The sequence below is a fragment of the Aotus nancymaae genome, unplaced genomic scaffold (genome assembly GCF_030222135.1).
Source record: "Aotus nancymaae isolate 86718 unplaced genomic scaffold, 86718_ANA_hifiasm-v0.15.2.pri h1tg000041l, whole genome shotgun sequence".
Taxonomy (NCBI): domain Eukaryota; kingdom Metazoa; phylum Chordata; class Mammalia; order Primates; family Aotidae; genus Aotus; species Aotus nancymaae.
The window spans coordinates 27,687,524-27,707,626 of record NW_026988455.1 but is presented as its reverse complement, the minus strand read 5'-3'; the positions used below and the strand labels follow the sequence as shown (position 1 = coordinate 27,707,626).

Genomic DNA, 20,103 nt, shown 5'->3' with positions numbered 1-20,103 from the left:
TGCACAGGAAAACTCCATCTTACAGACAAACACATAAAGCATGTATGTGTGCCGGGCCACAACGTGAACATTTCTTACTGTGTCATCATCAACAAAGTTTGCAAACACTCCACTATTTGGCATGCTGCCCATAACGTGGAGATTTATTTCTGTCCCATTCCTATTAGTGGTGGATGAGGACAAGCACAGCGCCTCTTCCTCTTCTGGGACCTTTCTGTGCAAACACCCTGTTTTCTCAGGCCTGGACAGAAACAAGGCTTAGGCAAACAGCAGGCTTTTGGAGTAAGGTGTTTATGAACACAGGGATGCATGCCTACAAATGAAATCGCATCAAACAAATCTGGTGTTTGGGAGCTCTGAGGACATGGAACGTTTCCCTGGGGAAACAGGAGAGAAGTCACAGTGATAATACCTGTAAAATTCATCCCTCAGGGAAAGATAATCTGAAGGTGTGTAAAGATATGCTGTGTGTCAGGGATTTTTCAGGGAGAGAGATTAGAAAATGAAAGGAGGACCCACACAGTAGAAATCGGATTTACGAAGCACCTGCTACTCTTGGAAAAAGTTTGCAGATGTTCACATGAAAAGAGAAACGATTATGTGATCCCACAACACCACTCGTGTGTATGTATCCAGAAGCTTTCAAAGCAGGATCCCCAAGAGCTATCTGCACTCTCATGTTCGCTGCAGCTTTACTCACAATTACCAAGAGGTGAAAGCAACCCAAGGGACCATGGATGAATGAATGTTGATAAGCAAAATGTGGTATATACATACAATGAAATATTATGCCATCTTTACAAAGAAGAAAATACTGACACATGCTACATCATGAATGAATGCAGACATTACACTACATGAAAACATAAGCCAGTCACAGAAGGACAAATGCTGTATGATTCCATTCATATGAAGTACATAATCAAAATCACAGAAACAAAATAGAAAGGTGGCTGTCTAGGAATGGGCGGTGGCCAGGAGGGAACTGGTGTAGAGTGAATAGAGTCCCAGTGTTGCAGAATTAAAAATTCTAGAGATCTGCTGCACAACAATGTGAATATCCTTCACGTCACTGATCTGTACACTTCAATTTCCACCTTGCATCAGTATGAAAACCATGTTTCCTCCAGACATCAGTGTGAGACCAAACAGGAAAAAAAAAAAAAAGAACTCTTAAATAATTTTACAGTGTTTACCACCAGAGCTCATCTCCTGGGTAAATAATATTTTTCATATCTCCTGAGTAAATAATTTCTACAAAAATTATGGCAATTTGACGCATCCTTTTCCATTCATTCCCCTTAGCTCCTCTCCCCCAACAAATCCACATTAGTGCTTGCAACTGAGGTTCAGATACTGGTGCAATTGAAATATCTGACGATATTTCTGTCTCCATGTGACTTTATTCTTCCAAAAAATACATTTTTGTTATCTTCCCCCATCTATTTACTTATGCATGGAAAAATACAGCCTCCACTTAGAAAAATAAAAAAAGGATCATAAAATGCCATCAAGATCTTTTAAATACAATTTTATATTTATAGAAAATTTTGTTGACTCATTTTCAGGGAAACTATGAAAATGCTTCTTAGCTTCTTTTGGGGTTCAACATATTACAAAGAATAAAAAACTTGAGTTCAAAAAATAGATTTTCATTTTGAATTAAAAAAAATTTTTTAAGAGACAGACTCTCACTCTGTTGCCCAGGCTGCGTGCAGTGGCCCTATCATAGCTTACTGCAGCCCCCAGCTTCTGTCCTCAAGTGATCCTCCTGCCTCAGCCTCCTGCAGCACTGGGATTACAGGAGTGAGCCACAGTGCCCAGCCATAATTCAACAAAATTGTTCTTAAATGAATTATATATTCTACTCTAAACAGCCAGGTTGTTTTTCATATTTTGGTGTGGATGGACTTTAGGGGTAGCTGTACTTCCTGGTGTTCATGAGGTATCCCCTCAAAATACAGTTATAGACAAGAAGGGAGTAAGTGCCACCAGAAAGATCGGCCAGGTGCGGTAGCTCACATCTATAATACCAGCACTTTTGGAAGCCAAGGCAGGTGGATCATGAGGTCAGAAGTTCGAGACCAGCCTGGCCAACATAGTGAAACCCTGTCTCTACTAAACATACAAAAGTTAGCCAGGCATGGTGGTGCACACCTGTAGTCCCAGCTACTCAGGAGGCTGGGGCAGAAAAATTGCTTGAACTCAGGAGGCAGAGGTTGCAGTGAGCCAAGATCGCACCATTACACTCCAGCCTGGGCAAGATCGCACCATTGCACTCCAAACAGAGCAAGACTCTGTCTCCCAGAAAAAAAAAAAAAAAAAGAATCTGGGTGAATCACCCATATACAAATTTATTGTGACCATTCCATTCTGGGAAACAAGTATATTTTGACCAAACTTTTTCTGTATTAGATTCCTAGAAAAATAAGCTCAATATTTCACAGTAAGTTTTCAAAGCAACAAATCTACAATAAAGTATCACAGTCTGAAAGCTCAATAAGATGTAAAGACTAATTTTAAAAATACTAATATTTGAAATGCTCACTTGGAAGCAGGATGCTGATCACACTGTAAAAAGTAGGTGACTCTTGAAGAAGGTGACATTTTTAACTACTGTATTTGTTTGGTTCATTAAAATAACCTGCTTTAAGGGCATGGGTCCACCTTAAATTTCAGCCTTCTTTATAAAGGATCCTTATCCTATCTAATCCAAGTCAACCCCCTGCAATCAGATGCCTGGAAAACTTTTTTGTACTGAAATTCCTGTTACTGCTTCAGTTACTCCTGTTACTGCCTTAGAATGCAAAAGTTAATCTTAGTGACCTAGGAATGACATAAGAATGAAGGGAAGAATATGAAGTATTCATTGGAATCTTTTTACCTTTTACCAATTTCAAAATTGTGCTATCCAATAGATATAGAGCAGTGCTATTCGATAGAAACAAAATGTCAGTCATATATAGAAATTAAAAATTTTCTAGTAGCCACATTCAATTAAGTAAAAAGAAACAGGTTGAGCAAAAAATATGAATAGACATCTCCTTAAAGCAGACATATAAATGGCCAGTATGTACATGAAAGATGCTCAACTTCATCAGTCATTAATGAAATGCAAATCAAAATGAGAAGATACCACTTCACACCCATCGTCATGGCTATAATTTTTTAAAAAAGGGGCCAGGCGTGGTGGCTCACGTCTGTAATCTGAACACTTTAGGAGGCCGAGGTGGGCAGATTACTTGAGGTTAGAAGGTTGAGACCGATCTGGCCAACAAAGCGAAACCCTGTCTCTACTAAAAATACAAAAATTAGCCAGGTGTGGTGCACTGCATGCCTGCAGTCCCAGCTACTTGAGAGGCTGAGGCAGGAGAATCACTTGAACCTAGGAGGTGGAGGTTGCAGTGAGCTGAAATTGCGCCACTGCACTCCAGCCTGGGCAATAGAGCAAGACTCAGTCTCAAAAAAAATAAAATAAGCCAGGCAAGGGGGCTCATACCTGTAAACCCAGCACTTGGGGAGGCCAAGGCAGGCGAATAACCTGAGGTCAGGAGTTTGAGACCAGCCTGGCCAACATACTGAAACCCTATCTCTACTAAAAATGCAAAAATTAGCTGGGTGTGGTGGCAGGCACCTGTAATTCCAGCACTCGGGAGGCTGAGGCAGGAGAATCACTTGAACCCGGGATGCAGAGGTTGCAGTAAGCCAAGATCACGCCACTGCAGTCCAGCCTGGGTGACAAAGCAAGACTCCATGTCAAAAATAAAATAAAGAAAATGGACAAGAATGTGGAAAAACTGGGGAGAAACTAGAACCTCCATATACGGCTGCTAAGAATGTAAAATGGTGCAATCCCTGTGAAGAAGTCTGTCAGTTTCTCAAAAAGTTCAACAAAAACACTGGGTAATATGACCCAATAATCCCACTTGTAGGTATACACCCAAGAGGAATGAGGACATATCTCCAATCAAAAACCTGTCCACAAATGTTCACAGCAGAATTATTCATTGTTGGAAACGGGTTTATAACGCTGGGAAAAATCCACACTGAGATAATGGATCACTCAGCAAGGCTAGTTTACTTCCTGCAGGAAGAGGGCGACTTGCCAGCAATCTTGCCATGAGACCACACCTGAACAAAGACGACAGGGACATTTATAACCTTTATAAGCTGATGCAATAGCCCTACTGCTGTGTCCAGTTTCCACTGGCCAGAATGGGACCTCACATTCTATGCTTGACCCAATTGGCTAAAAACTTGGAAATTTCCTGAATAGATAGGGGGAAAGAAGGCAAGGAAGCGGCAGCCAGTCAGGAGAAGGTCAGGAGGGTTTCCAAGTAAGGAATGGCATGCACCAGGATTTGCAGCTCGCCCAGTTCTGTTCAGACATGCCAGAGCGAGTCAAGGTAGCTGATTTAAGATGTGGCTGATTTAGAGAATATATATACATGGGTATATGTTTAGCTAATAGCGGATAATGGCCATAGAGCAAGAGATTGTCACTCCTTATAATGCAGTCCAAGATATAAACTTTGAAGAAGAACATTCCCATCTCTCACATTCATGAAGGCCAAAAGTGGAAACAATCCAAACGTCTGTCAACAGGTGAACGGATAAACCAAACATGGTATATTCACATAAGGGAATGTCATTCAGCCACAGAAAAGAAGCATTACCGACATGTGCTACATCATGGATGAGGCTTGGAAACACTACACTAAGTGAAAGAAGCCAGACACAAAATAAAGGCCACATCCTGCACGATTCTACCTACATGATACGTCCAGAATAGGCAGATCTCTAGAGAGAGAAAGCAGATTAGTGCTTGCCAGGGGTTGGGGGGAGAGGGAAATGGGGAGTGACTGCTTAATGGGTACACATTTCTTTCTGGGGTGACAAAAATGTTCTGGTTGGGCAGAGTGGCTCACGCCTATAATCCTAGCACTTTGGGAGGCCAAGGTGGGCGGATCACTTGAGGTCAGGAGTTCCAGATCAGCCTAGCCAACATAGTAAAACCCTGTCTCTATTATACTAAAAATACAAAAATTAGCCAGGTGTGGTGGCACCTATAAATCCCTGTAATCCCAGCTACTCCGGAGGCCGAGGCAGGAGAATCACTTGAACCCACGAGGCAGAAGTTGCAGTGAGCCAAGATGGCACCACTACACTCGTCTGGGCAACAGAGTGAGACTCCATCTCAAAAAAAAAAAAAATAGTTGTGGAATTAGTGGTTATAGTTTCATGGCATTGTGAACATACCCAAACCACTGAGATGTATGATACATTAAAACACAGCTAAAATAATGAATTGTATGTTATGTGAATTTTATCCCAACTTTAAAAATAAGAAACAGGTGAAAGTCATATTTTATTTACCCTAATGTATCCCAATTATCACTGCAAGATGTATTCCACATAAAAATTATTAATGAAAAACTTGGTTTTTTTCACAATCTTTGCACTCCAGCGTATCTTACACTTGTAGCACGTCTCAGCTGGGACATGCTAAGTGCTCAACAGCCACTGGCAGCTAGGGACAGCAAGTCCCAGAGGAATAAGTAAGTGGGGGGAAAGAGAGAGACAGAGAAGGGGAGGGAGATAAGGGAAGGGAGGAGAGGGGGGGAGAGAGAATGAGAGAGGCACAGAGACTTGCAAATGAGTCATCTATGGCATCCTGCTAAGATTACACACTCACACACTCATTCACGCACACAAACAAGACAAGCAGTGACTTCCAAATGCTTCACGCCTACAGCCACCACTGAGCCAAATGGCGGGTCACTGGATGCATGTTCCCATAGGGACAAGGGCACAGAGTGATGAGGAAACCAGTCCAGTCCCCAAGCCCCTACGAATGACATGATTAAGTTTTGTGGGTTATGAAGTTACACCACACAGAAAGGTGGTTGTGACTGACTGAACATTTGACATTAAGGAATTATTGGATGTTTTGGTATGATCATGGTATTGTGGCTATGAGAGAGAGACAATCCCACCTTTTAGGGCTACGTGCTATAATATTCATGGTTAAAACGGCATGAGTTATAATCACTGAAGCCTGGCACTGGATACGTGGGGACTCACTGGGTCATTCTGTCTACTTTTTCATGTTTATGGATTTCCACAACCAGCCTACACACCGATAAGCACACATAAGCTTGTCACACTGATAATCAAATCTGCAAAGTACAATTTTTTAAAATCTTAACTTCAAGGCTGGTTTTAGAGGAAAAGAAAGGTGAATTAGAAGATGCTGAGATAAACTTGTTATCTGGAGAAACTGGAGGTAGGTTCAACAACTTTTAGTAAGTGAAAGTCTTTGCTGTGCTATTTATCATTTGTAATTTCACTCCTAAAATTAAGCAATTTTCTTATCACAGTATAGCTCTATCAACAATTATCAGCTATGACAAATGGCCTTTGAAGCTCATTAATAAGGATAAAGAGAGGAAAAAGAAAATAGAAACGAGTAACAGAAAAAGAGGGCAACAGAGAAAAGACCAGGATGGAAGAGATTTTCGTGAAGACCTGAGACCATGGCTTCTGCTTTCGGGTCAGCTACTAATTTGCTCCTTGACTTTGGACACATCATTTAACCTCTCTGTGCCTCTGTTTCCCCAAATGGAACCTAAACTGAGGTGGCCTGCTGAGTTTTATTTAAAAGGGGCACCCCTACAAGCACCTCAAGTGAGACCCCCAAAAATGTGGGCATGGGTCAGAGAGTGAATGAGTGCATGTACCCAAGTGTGAGTTGAACTGAGTGAGAGAATGCCAACAGGAGGAGCGGAGTGGTTAGGTGAGTGTTTAGGGGACAGAGTCAAATGTCAGCATACACAGTGGGATCCTGGTCAGAGAGCAGCTGAGGCGGCTCCAGGGCAGAGGACACAGACAGGCAGAAGGGTGGGTCGGACCAGGAGCTTTGGGAGAATGTGCACAAATCAAGTTTAAATGGAAGAGCATGTGGAGATTAAGTGTAACTCTCTACAAAGCTTCAAAAAACACCATTTATCACCTAGTACACACAGGTACCATTGCTACACACTGAGAATAGCTCCTGCCAACACATCCCTGGGTTATTACACAGAGGGTAACATCCTCCCACCCTGTCCGCCTCGCAGCTTGGCGGGAGTGGGAAAGAGCCTCACTGGGAGGGTGCAGGATGTCCAGCTCGGCAGAACAAGGTCCATGAAGTGTGGTGGCCATCACAGAGATAAGCAAGGATAGTGAGGGGCCTGAACCCAAGACTGGCTCATAACCACCGCCAGCACCTCCTGGACAGGGCACACTGCAGGTGCTCCAGGGAGGGAGGAGGGAGGCTGGGGAGGAGGGAGAGAGGAAAGAATGGAAAAGAGAGGGAGAGAAAGGAGGACAGAGGGAGGGGAGGAGGGAGAAAGAAGAGGAGGGAGAATGGAGGGAGAGGAGGAGGGAGATAGTGTCTAGAGGGGAGGAGAGGAAGAAGAGGATGGAGAGAGAAAAAAAGGACAGAGGAAGGGAGGGGTGGAGGGATAGAAGGGAAGAGAAAGGATGGAGGAAGGGGAGGTGGGAAGAAGGAAAGGAGGAGAAGCAAAGAGGGAGGCTGCCCTTGCCTCTGAGAACCTACCACACTGCTTCCTTCGGGGGCAGCTCTCCCCTGTGCCTCTAACCCACACAACTTAGGTCAAAGAAAACTTCCAGAAGGGCCCAAACCTGATGGACAGGGGGAATCCCAGAATGCGCTTTGATGCTTCTCTAGCAGTGGACAAGCACCCAACTTCTTAGTCCCTGCCCCGGATCTTTCTGAAGGTCTCCTCGCCGCCCGGCTGCCAGGGAATCTGGCTGGGCCTGAAGCAGCTCACACTGGTCTGTCCCCTCTGCAGCACCACCCAGGCTGCCCCTCAGCTCTTCCTGCTGCTCTCACTCCTGGACACTGCTTAAGGAGATGGCAGGGGAGGAGCTGACGAACCAGAGGAGTACCCCACACACTGCCAATGGGGCTTAACCCAGGAGTGGTGGCTTGAAAAGCTCCAGGTCAGTTTTTAGAAGAACGCTCGATGACAACACGGCAGCAGCAATCTGGACGTTTGTTGCCTGGCTGTTCTTTAACCAGCCAGGAAATGCCCTGCGCAAGGGCTGGAGGCCTGGGGCTGCAGACTCCCAATCTCAGTGGGCACCCCAGGGCTGAGCCATCTGAGGGCATTGGGGCTTCCATTTCCAAAAGGGAATCCTAGCAACTTTTCTGCTCCCACCTGCAGAAGAGACACACTTTCACACATTCTGACTTTCTGCAGACAGGTAAACAGGTGTACGCAGACATTCGGGGATGAAAGAGAAACTAAAACTGAACCAAGTGTACAAGTTACAGGGTCACAGTCAAGGCACCTAACAGACCCACCTGCTGTTTGTTCTTAAACATGAAGGACTGCATATCCCTGCCAAAGAGACAAGAAGTGAAAAAATAGCTGCCACCTACTTTCTTTATGAATTTCCCATCAAACGACTGTCTTGTGTTGGGTTAAGAAGTACAGTAGGTAAACGGAGTCAATTCCAAGTCACTCAAGCAATTTTCTGGATGAAGAGAGAACAAGACAAAAACTAACCATAGGAGCAAAACTCGAAGCCTCCATTACGCTTTCTATGGCAATGAAATACGCAAACGCTCTTTCCAGTGTGTACGAAGCCAAGTCTGAGAGTGAGGATACCTGCAGGATTTGGTTCTGTCCCATTAGGACAGAGAGCAATGCACATGAAATCCATGTCTCGGCTGGTCAGCCGCTGGCCATTGTGGGCAACTTCACGCTGCATGACAATGCTTTCCGTGTGAAACTTGTCTATGGCATATCTGAAAATCAAACCACATCCTGAATCAAGTAAGTGTACGAGTCTTCTCCTGAGGTTCAGGACACGCCACGAGAGACCCAGGCCCCTCCCTGGAGGTGGGAGGTGAGAACCCGGCACTAGGACATCCACTGAGGCACAGTCTGCAGTAAAGGACATCTACCTGAATGCCATGTTTGCTGTTTCTCCTACAAATGTGTCTTTAAGTGTGGGAGGCAAATTACTTGAGTTTAATTATAAACCTGTCTTTGAAGGTTCAATCCAATTGACAAACTGGAGAATTTACAGTCTAAAAACATAGCAAGTCTTCTGAGATAAACACTTTTATTTTCAGGGCAGCAAATTTTCAATGAATTTTACCGACCTGCTTCCATCCCACCTCAATTCACACTTTCCTGCACCTATCCCATCTGTCACGGGCCTGTCAATCCCTCCTCCTGGCTGCCTCCCAAATCTGTTCACTTTGCAGAAGTCATCCTACTCCTGCCAAAATTCAGTGCAACATCACTTTTCACTCCACATATTTCAAGAGCTGCCTCACTGTGCTGCCTCCTCTCTGCCCTGCTCCCCATCCAGCACTCTCCCCATGTGGCCAGGGCCCACCTTTAAACCTCACGTCTGACCACACGCTCCATTACAGCTTAAACCCTACGATGGCTTCCCCAGTGTTGAACTCAAGTCCAGACTCCTTCAAACACAAGTCCGAACTACTCCACCCAACATCACACTCTGCTAGGACCCTGCCACTCGCAGTTCCCCAGGCGCCCTTCCAGGTTAGACACCATGGGGATAGCGCTCCTGACTCCCATGGCCCTTGGGCCACCTGCCTGGTGGGGGTTGATGCAGCAGTTCCTCCACATGCCTTTTGCTGTGCTTTCCTGGACAGCAAAGGCTCGGAAGCTAAAATGCACTTTTCACACTCATTTCCAGTGGGATTCTGATTCCAATGAGACGCACTTACTAGAGAGTAGAATGTGGAACAGAGTGAGGGTGTGGGAGGTACAGAACAGAGAAAAAGTGTGGTGTCCCTGGTTCTGGGCCTATGCTGCAGCAGAACCCTGCTGGTCCCACGCTCCAGGCTGGGCACAGGGGCAGGTTCTGAGACAGTACCTGGGAGCCACCCCACCTCGATGCAGGACCTTCCCACACCCTATAGCTACCTATTTCCCTGTAACAAATCCTTCCTGCTTAAAATAGCTGGATGATTTCTCTGTCTACACTGACCCCAATACACTTACTTACTCGTGTTTGTCCAGCACACAATAGTAAATGCACAATGTACACGGCCTGTCCACCACTGGGCATAGGCCAGGGCCGAACAAAATAAATACAGAATTGGAACTGAAAAATCAGTGAGAATAAAAACAGAAAAGCTGCTCTAGAACTCTGAATTCCTCAATCACAGGGATTAAAGGTGATAAAAATCAAAGATACCACATTTATCTGCACAAGACCGCTCTGGTTCCCCAAGAAAACCAATCCTCCAGAAGAAAATGATCACATTCTCAGGTGCACAAGCAAAGCTGGCCCAGAGAGAAGACACTAGAACTCTCTGAGAATTGTGTCTGGCCACATGAGAATGCAGTCTGGTGGAGCCAGTGTGATGGGCAGACCCAACAGCCCAGGGCAGCCCCACGCTGGTCATTCTCAGGTCCTGGGAGCCTTCCATGACCTCTCTGGCTCTTACTCTCTTCCCCTGTCTCAAGTAACAAGAATGACTGTCTCCCAAAGAAATTAAGTGAGAAATTAAATATGTTCATGTCAGGCTGGGCATGGCGGCTCACGCCTGTAATCCCATCACTTTGAGAGGCTGAGGTAAGTGGATCACCTGAGATCAGGAGTTCAAGACCAGCCTGGCCAACATGGCGAAACCCCATCTCTACTAAAACTACAAAAATTAGCCAAGCATGGTGGCGCATGCCTGTAATCCCAGCTACTTGGGAGGTGAGGCAGGAGAATCACTTGAACCTGGGAGGCAGAGGTTGCAGTGAGCCAAGACTGCGCCTCTGTAATCCAACCTGGGTGACAGAGTAAGACTCTGTCTCCAAACAAAAAATAAATAAATAAATATGTTCATGTTACAAAAGCACTTTGAAACTCTAAAGTAGGACCAATGACCAGGCTTGTTAATGTTAATAACTTCCTTTCCAAGGGCAAAATATTTCAGCAAAAGTCACTCACAAACGAATGCCACTGCACTTGAGGGAAGCAACCCCATCCCAGGCCCAGAGGACACTCAAGAACCCACTCCATGAACCAGCTCTTTACAAGAGAAAAGCACTGTAAACACCTCAGAGGCTGCTCGTGCCCCTCGTTACTGTGCAAGGAGAGAAACCGGGTAGCTCCCTGAAACCACCTGGCCATGGGTGAGGTCACACAGGCGAGCGTGACAACGGTGAGGCTGAGCCGCCTGCACTTGCCCCACTGCCTCTTTAAGCTTCTCTTCTTCAAATCAACACCTCTGTTCTTCTACTCAGCAACCTTTCTTTTTTTACTCAGTTGCTCCCCTTCAGGAAAGATACAGGAACTCTATTTTCATAACAAAGGAACTGTCGCTAAAACATTATCTTTGCACCACTGCAATGTTAATGCACATATTTTAACAAATAAGTAAAAAGTATAAATGTCAAAGTGGATATGCAGCTGTGAGAAGCCAGCCAAGTGAGAATGTTACAAGCACAAATGCCTAAAATGAAGCTATCTGTGACTCCAAGTTTTGGCAAGCAAAACTGAACACAATAGCAGGAAAATGTGCCTTTCCCTTCATGAAGTGCCAGTAAGCAATTCAAGGTCTCCCAGACTCTTCCCCAAGCATTTCAGCAAGCAGGTGATGCCACCCCCAAGCCTCTGTGGCCACTGAACAGCAGCTAGCCAAAAGGGGACCCAGGATCTTTTGAAGTCTTCAGACCCAAATTATTATGAATTATGATTTTTTTAGATGGAGTCTGTCACCCAGGCTGCAGTGGCACAGCCTCGTATCACTGCAACCTCTGCCTTCCAGGTTCAAGCCATTCTCCTGGCTCAGCCTCCCAAGTAGCAGGGATTACAGGCATGCACCACCACACTCAGCTAATTTTCGTATTTTTAGAAGAGATGGAGTTTCACCACGCTGGCCAGGCTGGTCTCAAACTCCTGACCTCAAGCCTGGCTTTGGCCTCCCAAAGTGCTGGGACTACAGGTGTGAGCCACCGTGCCCAGCCCAGACTCAAATTATTAATCAGCCTCTGTTAACAACATAAAAGAATCAATTAAACCACTCTGTGCCCTCCTTAGGAGATAATGCATACCTTTACAAGTGAATCTTCATTAGCTTTTGCCGAAAACTAAAACCCAAGTATCTGTTTCTATTTAGGCCCCTTAAAAACCTGTTTTATATGCACACACATAAGTATCTGTTTAAAAAAAAAAGAAAGATAAAACAGTATTTCTTTTTTTTTTTTCTTTTCTGAGACAGAGTCTCGCTCTGTATGTCAGGCTGGAGTGCAGTGGCACAATCTAGCTCACTGCAACCTCCACCTCCCAGGTTCAAGCAATTCTCCTGCCTCAGCCTCCCAAGTAGCTGGGATTACAGGCACCCACCACCATGCCCAGCTAATTTTTCTATTTTTTAGCAGAGATGGGGTTTCACCTTGTTGGCCAGGCTGCTCTTGAACTCCTGACCTGGTGATCCGCCCTCCTCAGCCTCCCAAAGTGCTGGGATTACAGGATTCACTGGTGGTTGCGTGAAGATTTCTATGCACATGACTGTGATAGTTTAAAAACATGACCGGCCGTGCGTGGTGGCTCACGCCTGTAATCCCAGCACTTTGGGAGGCCGAGGCGGGTGGATCACTTGAGGTCAGGAGTTCGAAACCAGCCTGTCCAACATGGTGAAACCCCATCTCTATTAAAAATACAAAATTAGCCGGACATGGTGGTACATGCCTGTAATCCCAGCTACTCGGAAGGCTGAGGCAGGAGAATCGCTTGAACCTGGGAGGCAGAGGTTGTAGTGAGCCAAGATCGTGCCACTGCACTCCAGCCTGGACAAGAGCAAAACTCCATCTCAAAAAAAAAAAAAAAAGAAAAAACAAAAACAAAAAAAAACCATGACCACAAATTTGTTGACACTACTTTCAAAGGGGGAGAAGTCCAATTCCCCTGAAATTCCAGGCAGCCTTAGTGTCTTGCTTCTAATGAATGTAGAAGAAGTGACCATGCTCACTTGCAAGGCAAGGTCAACAAAAGGGGCCGTGGGTTGAACAGTGTACGCCCAAAATTCATGTTCACCTGGAACCTGTGAAGAAGCCCATGAATGACCTCATTTAGAAACAGGGTCGGCCAGACGTGGTGGCTCACGCCTATAATCCCAGCACTTTGGGAGGCCGAGACGGGTGGATCACCTGAGGTCTGGAGTGAGATCAGCCCGACATGGTGAACCCCACCTCTACTAAAAATACACAAAAATTAGCTGGGCATGGTGGCAGGTGCCTGTAGTCCCAACTACTTGGGAGGCTGAGGCAGGACAGTCACTTGAACCCGGGAGGCAGAGGTTGCAGTGAACCAAGATCACGCCACTGCACTCCAGTCTGAGCAACAGAGTGAGACTCCGTCTCATAAATAAATGAATAAATTTTAAAATAAAGAAACAGGGTCTATGCAGATGTACTTAAATTAAAATGAGGTCGCTAGGTGGGACCTATCCAATATGACTGGTGTTCTTAAAAAAGGAGGAAAAGAGGGGAAGATAAAGACCGAGAGGCAAGCAGGCCATATGAGGTGGAAATTGCATGAAACTGCACCTACAAGCTGAGGAATGTCAAAGATGTCAGCAAACACTAGAAGCCAGAGAGGTGAGGAAGACTCCTCTCCATATCCCTGCTGGCACCTGGATTTAGGGCTTGTAGCCCCCAAAACTGTAAAGGAATACATTTTGTTGTTTTAAGCCACCTAGACTGTATTAATTTATACGCAGCCCTAGGACACAAATACAAAAGATGACACAGCTTCCTCCCACTGGTCACATCTGCTGTGAGCAAGGATGAAAGGAAGCCACACCGCCATGTGGAAAAGGGCGTGCAGGTATCTTGGTCCCAGCCCCTGCCCAGGTCTCAGATGACAGATGCACTTATTGCCAGGCCCCCAAGTAAGGGACTCTTTGGATCACTTGATCTCAATCACTAGTTTCTGGATCAGCAGCTGCATCACAGTGGTCTGGAAATTTAGAAAAAAAAAGTGCATGTCTGAATATGTGTGTGTATGTCTATGTATGTGTGAGATCTTTTAAAAACTTCTATATTCTGAGTCCAAACATCCAGAGTCTGATCCCGTGTATATTTTTAATCTGTATTTTGTTCATAAGCTCGCAGGTGGTTCTCATGAGCAGTCAGGCGAGGACGGATTGCTCTGAAGCAACTTCCATAACAAATAAGATCAAAACCCCAAGCTGGGGTGTAAACAACAGCAGATTTGATAAGCTGAACGAATTATTCTGCATTAGAACACCAGCAAGCTGCGGAGACTTTTGGTGGGGCACAACTCCCCAGGCACAAGTTGATTTCATCTTCCATTGCCCAATTCCCCATACTGCTTCCGAACCTTACAGAGAAGGGGGAAAGGCACCAAGGAACCGCAGGAGACTCAGACTCTGCCCTCTGCTCCACCAAAGAACATGGCTCCCTATGACTCAGAGGGGCCCAAACAAGGCTTCCCCAGTGTTCTGCCAACCACCCAAACCCGTGCTGTCCAATGAGGCCATATTTGGCTATTTATATTTAAATTAAATAAAATGCTAACCTTCTAAGATTAAAGAAAAAAAAAGAGAGAAAGAGAAAGACAATGCAGAAAAAAGTATTTAGACGAAGGATCAGTCCATCTATGTAGCCAAAACAGAGCTAGTTAGAACCCTCGCTCTTTGGAAGTCTTTGGAAGCAAGAAGATACAAAGAGGATGTTTTTAAAGTTTCTATTGTGAAGTCTTTAATGTAGACAAAGGTAAACAAGTTAGTATGATGAACTCCCATGTACCGATCACCAGCTTCAACACTGACCAAGTCAAGCCCATCTGGTTTCCTCCACACCCCCCTCCCCTCCACCCTGATGCCCTTTAGGTGGGGACAGCCAAGAAGCTATCTATGTCTACACTGAAGGAAGAGGGAGGCCAGCATGCAGGGGTGGAGGGTGGCCTGGGGGCTCTCTAGGATCTAGGTGTCTTCCTGGGTGACAGCTGCTAACTCTCTGAGCCTCAGTTCACTAATAAAATGAGCCCCAATCTCATGAGACTGGCTGGGAGGAATTAATGAAACAGTCCCTGTGAAATGTTCAGCCTCACATCTGGCCAAGCACAGGCTGAGGAAACGTCCACTCCTGTCACCGCTGTGGCGCCTGTTCTCCTTCCACAGCCCCGCTGCTCTGCTTGCTCTTGGTTCTACCTTTCTCGATGTCTTCCTAACTCTTTTTAAAGCAAGCACAATTTGGTTTCATGGTTTCGATTTGGGAGGGGAAAAAAAAAGTCTGCTACAGTCTGAGTGTGGGTGTCCTTCAAAATCCATATGTTGAAACCAAATCACCAAATACCCAATGGAGGTGATGGTGTTGGGGAGGGGCCCTCTGGGAGGGTCAAGCCCTCATACATGGGATTAGTGCCATAAGAGAGGCCCCAGAGAGCTGCCTCGCCCCTTCCACCAGGCGAGGACACCCCAAGAGGGCGTCCATGAATCCAGAAGTGGGCCCTCACCAGATGAATCTGCCCTTGTCTTGATCTGTGACTTCCCAGCCTCCAGAACTGTGAGAATAAATATTTGTTGTTTATACACTGCCCAGTTTATGATATTTTGTCATAGCAGCCTTAGACTAAGACAACGTCCATACAGAAAGAGAGAATATTATCACTGCAGCTGCAGTGGCTTACGACTGCACCCACCACTGCTGCCGTCAGTACACTTAGGTGTAATAATACCAACCATCAGTTGCTGAGCTTTCATTTCATGTTGAGATAAACACTTTATAAATATTATCTCATTGAATCCTCACAGGCACCCTGTAAGATTCCATTATTATTTCCACTTGACAGTTGAGAAAACAGATCCAGAGAATTTAAGTGACTTGCCTCAAATCACACAGCTGAGGAAACTTTGAACCCACGTCTGCCTGATTCAGACTTCCCATGCCTCCCACCACCAAAGCACAGCTAAAATCCTCCTGCAGCTAAGGTTTGAGGTGAGAACCCACCCTTGCTCACCAAAATGAAAAGACATTTATATCGCATATTCTAAAAAAGAAAAACTGGGAAAACAGACTCACTTTTCAAAAAGCTATTTGATGCTCTTTTTTATTTCCTTGTTTTTGAGAGATGAGGTTAAAGGGGTTTTCAGGAGCACAGACAGCATCTCTCACCAATAAGAAAAGGGAAGAAACATAAAGAAGCCCTTTATTACAACAACATTTTGAACAATTCCCAGAGAAGAAATATGAGCTTGCAAATATAGGAAAGTACTCTGCAAATTAAAAAAAAAAAAGTACTTCTTGCATTTTAAATCAGTTATGCAAGAAAAGTCTGAGCCCTTCCTGGAAATAATTCATTTTTGGAGACAATTCAAGATAACGGAAGTTGAGCTACAACCTTCTTCCAATAAATTAGCCGCTCCAGAGACAGAGAGCCATGCATTATAAAACCCAAATTTTTCAGGCCAGGCGACGTGGCTCACGCCTGTAATCTTAGCACTTTGGGAGGCCTAGGTGGGTGGATCACCCGAGGTCAGGAGTTCAAGACCAACATGACCAACACAGTGAAACCTCATCTCTACTAAAAATACAAAAAATTAGCCAGGGATAGTGGCGCATGCCTATAGTCCCAGCTACTTGGGAGGCTGAGGCAGGAGACTCACTTGAACCCAGGAGTTGGAGGTTGCAGTGAGCCAAGATCATGCCATTGCACTCCAGCCTGGGCAACAACAGTGAAACTGTCTCAAAAAAAAAAAAAATCCCAATTTTTCTAGTTAATAAGTGGCCATGAGTTGATGCACTTTGAGATAGGAGATATTAGTAACACACATAGTTACACAATTTTAAAAATTTTTTTTCATTCGTACCACACATAGAAAAAAGTTAACACAATTTAATAAAGTATAGTCAGATATTCCTACATAAGAAAACCAGAAAATGTGACACATAAAGCTTAGATATTTTAATTAGCAGGAAGCCCGCTTTTACACTATGCAGGTTTTGTTGGTTTTTTTCTCAGCTTAAGAGCCAATGCGCAAGTCCCCTACTTTCTCTGTTAGTATTCAGTAGAGACTCTGCCTCTCCTCTCCTCTCCTCCATGAGATAGCTGAAGGGCACAAATGTCATTCCTCTTTGAGATATAAGCACTTGCACAGGTCTGGCGCAGAGTAAGTATTTAATACATGTTTGTAGAAAGTGGGAAGAAAAAACTAATAGGAGAAAAAAAAAGCCAAGAGGAGGAAGAATCTGAGTTCCTTCTGCATTCCTCCTGTTTATCACCATTGCAAAAGGCTTCACCGCAAGCCCAGCCAGGGACTTGGAGGGGGAAAGGGGGAGAATGCCCAAAGCTTGATCGATAGGCTCTTTCCGCATAATTACATAAATCTAAACCCAGCCTCTTGCCCATCCTCCCACCTAGAAGAAAGACAATGTAAGACACCGTCCCTTAGAAGAGAGCTGAGAGGAAACAAAGCAGGCCTTGCCTTTTCGTCCTGGTACAGCTTGTTGACACTCTCCAGCTGGAAGTTGTGGCTGGACTGGATTTTGTCGAGCTGCTCCCGCTGCTTCTCCAGCTCTCCCTGGAACTCGTTCTTCTTCAGCTCCACAGCGCCTCTCTCTGCAGCTGCCCTGCGGACCCTGCCTTCCAGCTCCATGATCCGCGTCTACAAGAAAACCGCGACGTCAGGGCCGATGCCAAGTCACCTGCAGAGCCTGGACCACCTGAGCACCCTCTACAAAGACCACCCTGAGGCCCAGAGCCAGCACCAGCTTCATACACACGAGTGCCCATGGCTCTGTGTTTTAAGTCAACTGTGCAGAAGCTAGAGCAGGTTCTTCTGGAGAAATGGTCTCTGTCAGTGCAAGTGAAGTAAGGCTCTGTGCACTCATACCACTGGGTTTTTGTGAGGCTTAAATGCGCTAAGTGCATAGAACGCCTCATGCTTTACCTGGCATGAGATGGTGCTCAAATATTTAGTTCTTCTCTGCTAATAAATCGCTTAACAACTCTTTAGCAGACACAATTTCTGAAAACAGCTTCGGTTCTCCAACTTCAGACAACCAGAGCCCATCTCCCCAGCAAACAGGGGCTCCTGTGGAAGCTGACACACTGGGAGTACAAGCCCAGGAGGGTAAGTGTGAAAGCAGGGCAGAGCGCAGAGGGGCTGGGGTGCACGGCTAAGCCCATGCAGGTGGAATCCCTGCTCCACTTCAACCTCCTTTTGGTCAGTCTGACCCCCTGTGAAATGAGGAGACTAAAGTCCCAACCTTGCAGGGTTTGTGCATAAAAGGAGATAATTTGTGTAAAGTACTGTTAAAGAGAAATTATTCGGACACTTACTAAAATGACAAGAAAGACTATTCAAAACGATTTCAATAGGAGAGGGAAATTGTGCTCAGCTCTGAACACATCCAAGACAGCTGGGGATTTATAGCTAACGAGCACAGTGAGGGGAGTCAGTGGATGGAAATCTCCCTCAGAGGAGGGGGATTCTTGCTAAACTGCCCTAACAAGATTCTTGCTAAACATAGGCCAAGAACTTAGACAGCAAGGGTAGGGATGAGGAACTTGGTCAAGTATCAAAGGTGGAAGGATGGCATAGCAGGATCCTTTGCTAAGACTGGGCGGGGCAGGCCAAAGGCAGGGAGAGGGAGTTGGCAGGGGCCAAGATCGAGGCCTAGTCAAGAAGGTGGCTCAGAGGAGCCCAACTAAAGCTTAATCAAGAGGAGCCTCTTTGTCACTGCTCAGCACTGTACCCGACCTACGGCTGGCAACAGTAAATGAGGAAGTTAAAATTATTATCATCATTAAATCATGAAGACATATTTCTCACACCCATAATCCAAGCACACTTCCAATACTGCTCTTCCATATCTTGTGCACTGGAGGACCACAAACAATGGGCTGTGGCCAGCGTATGTAAGCAAGCTGTCTTCCCAGGACTACCCCAGTAGCTCAAACGAAGGCTATTAACTCACAGGAAAGGCGGGGAGGGATACCACAACCGCAATCCTACACAACCACAGATGGGGCCTCTCCCACCCAAAGCAGAGCTGCCCAGAGTCTAGTCTAGGGCTGGGAGGGCGTGTGCAGAGCCCTAAACTCGCCTTCCAGCATATGCCCTTTGCAAAACCCCTTGGCTGGCAATAAACAGCAAACCCCTTGAACCCCATTATAACAAAATAAACAAAACAAAAACATAAAATAAACATAACAATAAACAAAACAAGACACCTGGAGATCCACACTCCGGGAGCTAGCAATCCAGTAGTTGAAGCCCAAAACGATGACGCAGGCCACCAGGGCAGCCAGCACAAGGGGCGGTGACTTCATGCTGCGACGCCCGTTTCCCAAGCCCATCATCTCAAAATCAGCGCTGAGAATCTGCCAAGCAAAAGCAAATACATAAGCCTCAATATTAGTATAATCGTCTCCAAAACAGACAGTGTCATCCTTACAACCAAGAGGAAAGGCATCCTGCCAGGCAGCATGGGCCGGCATCTTCTCCTTGACGGGCAAAGCTGTTGAGGGGAAGAGTATGTGGACGGCACACACAGAGCCCATGGTGCTGTGCACCCAGGGCAGTGTGGCCAGCTCCCGGGACAGGCTCAGCGGGGCAGGCACCACCCCAAAACCTGTCACAGACTAGCTTGAGACTTCAGGCAAGGGATGATGTATCTTAACTTCAGATTCCTCCCCTGTAAAATCATTACCACACTCACCTTCCAGACATAGTTTGAGAATTAATGATTTCTGTAAGCAGCAATGTTTGAGAAGTAATCATTTCTGTAAACAGCAATAATATATATTAAATGCTTCCACATCACATTAGAAAGAGTATATTCCTAGGCCGGGCGCGGTGGCTCAAGCCTGTAATCCCAGCACTTTCGGAGGCTGAGGCGGGTGGATCACGAGGTCAAGAGATCGAGACCATCCTGGTCAACATGGTGAAACCCCATCTCTACTAAAAATACAAAAAATTAGCTGGGCATGGTGGCGCGTACCTGTAATCCCAGCTACTCAGGAGGCTGAGGCAGGAGAATTGCCTGAATCCAGGAGGCGGAGGTTGCGGTGAGCCGAGATCGCGCC

The 20,103-nt window shown here is 45.7% G+C and overlaps 1 protein-coding gene across 2 annotated transcripts in view; it reads right to left on the bottom strand.

The window, feature by feature from the left end:
• Nucleotides 1–20,103, bottom strand: part of GOLM1 (golgi membrane protein 1) — a 67,415-nt gene that overhangs the window by 26,609 nt on the left and 20,703 nt on the right. For both annotated transcript variants that reach the window (XM_012463785.2, XM_012463788.3), the window contains exons 2-3: nt 19,249–19,398; nt 17,498–17,677 (exon numbers count right to left, since the gene is read on the bottom strand). In XM_012463785.2, the coding sequence (XP_012319208.2) occupies nt 17,498–17,677; nt 19,249–19,377 (309 nt within the window). In that variant the 5' untranslated portion in view covers nt 19,378–19,398. The remainder of the gene's footprint in view (nt 1–17,497; nt 17,678–19,248; nt 19,399–20,103) is intronic.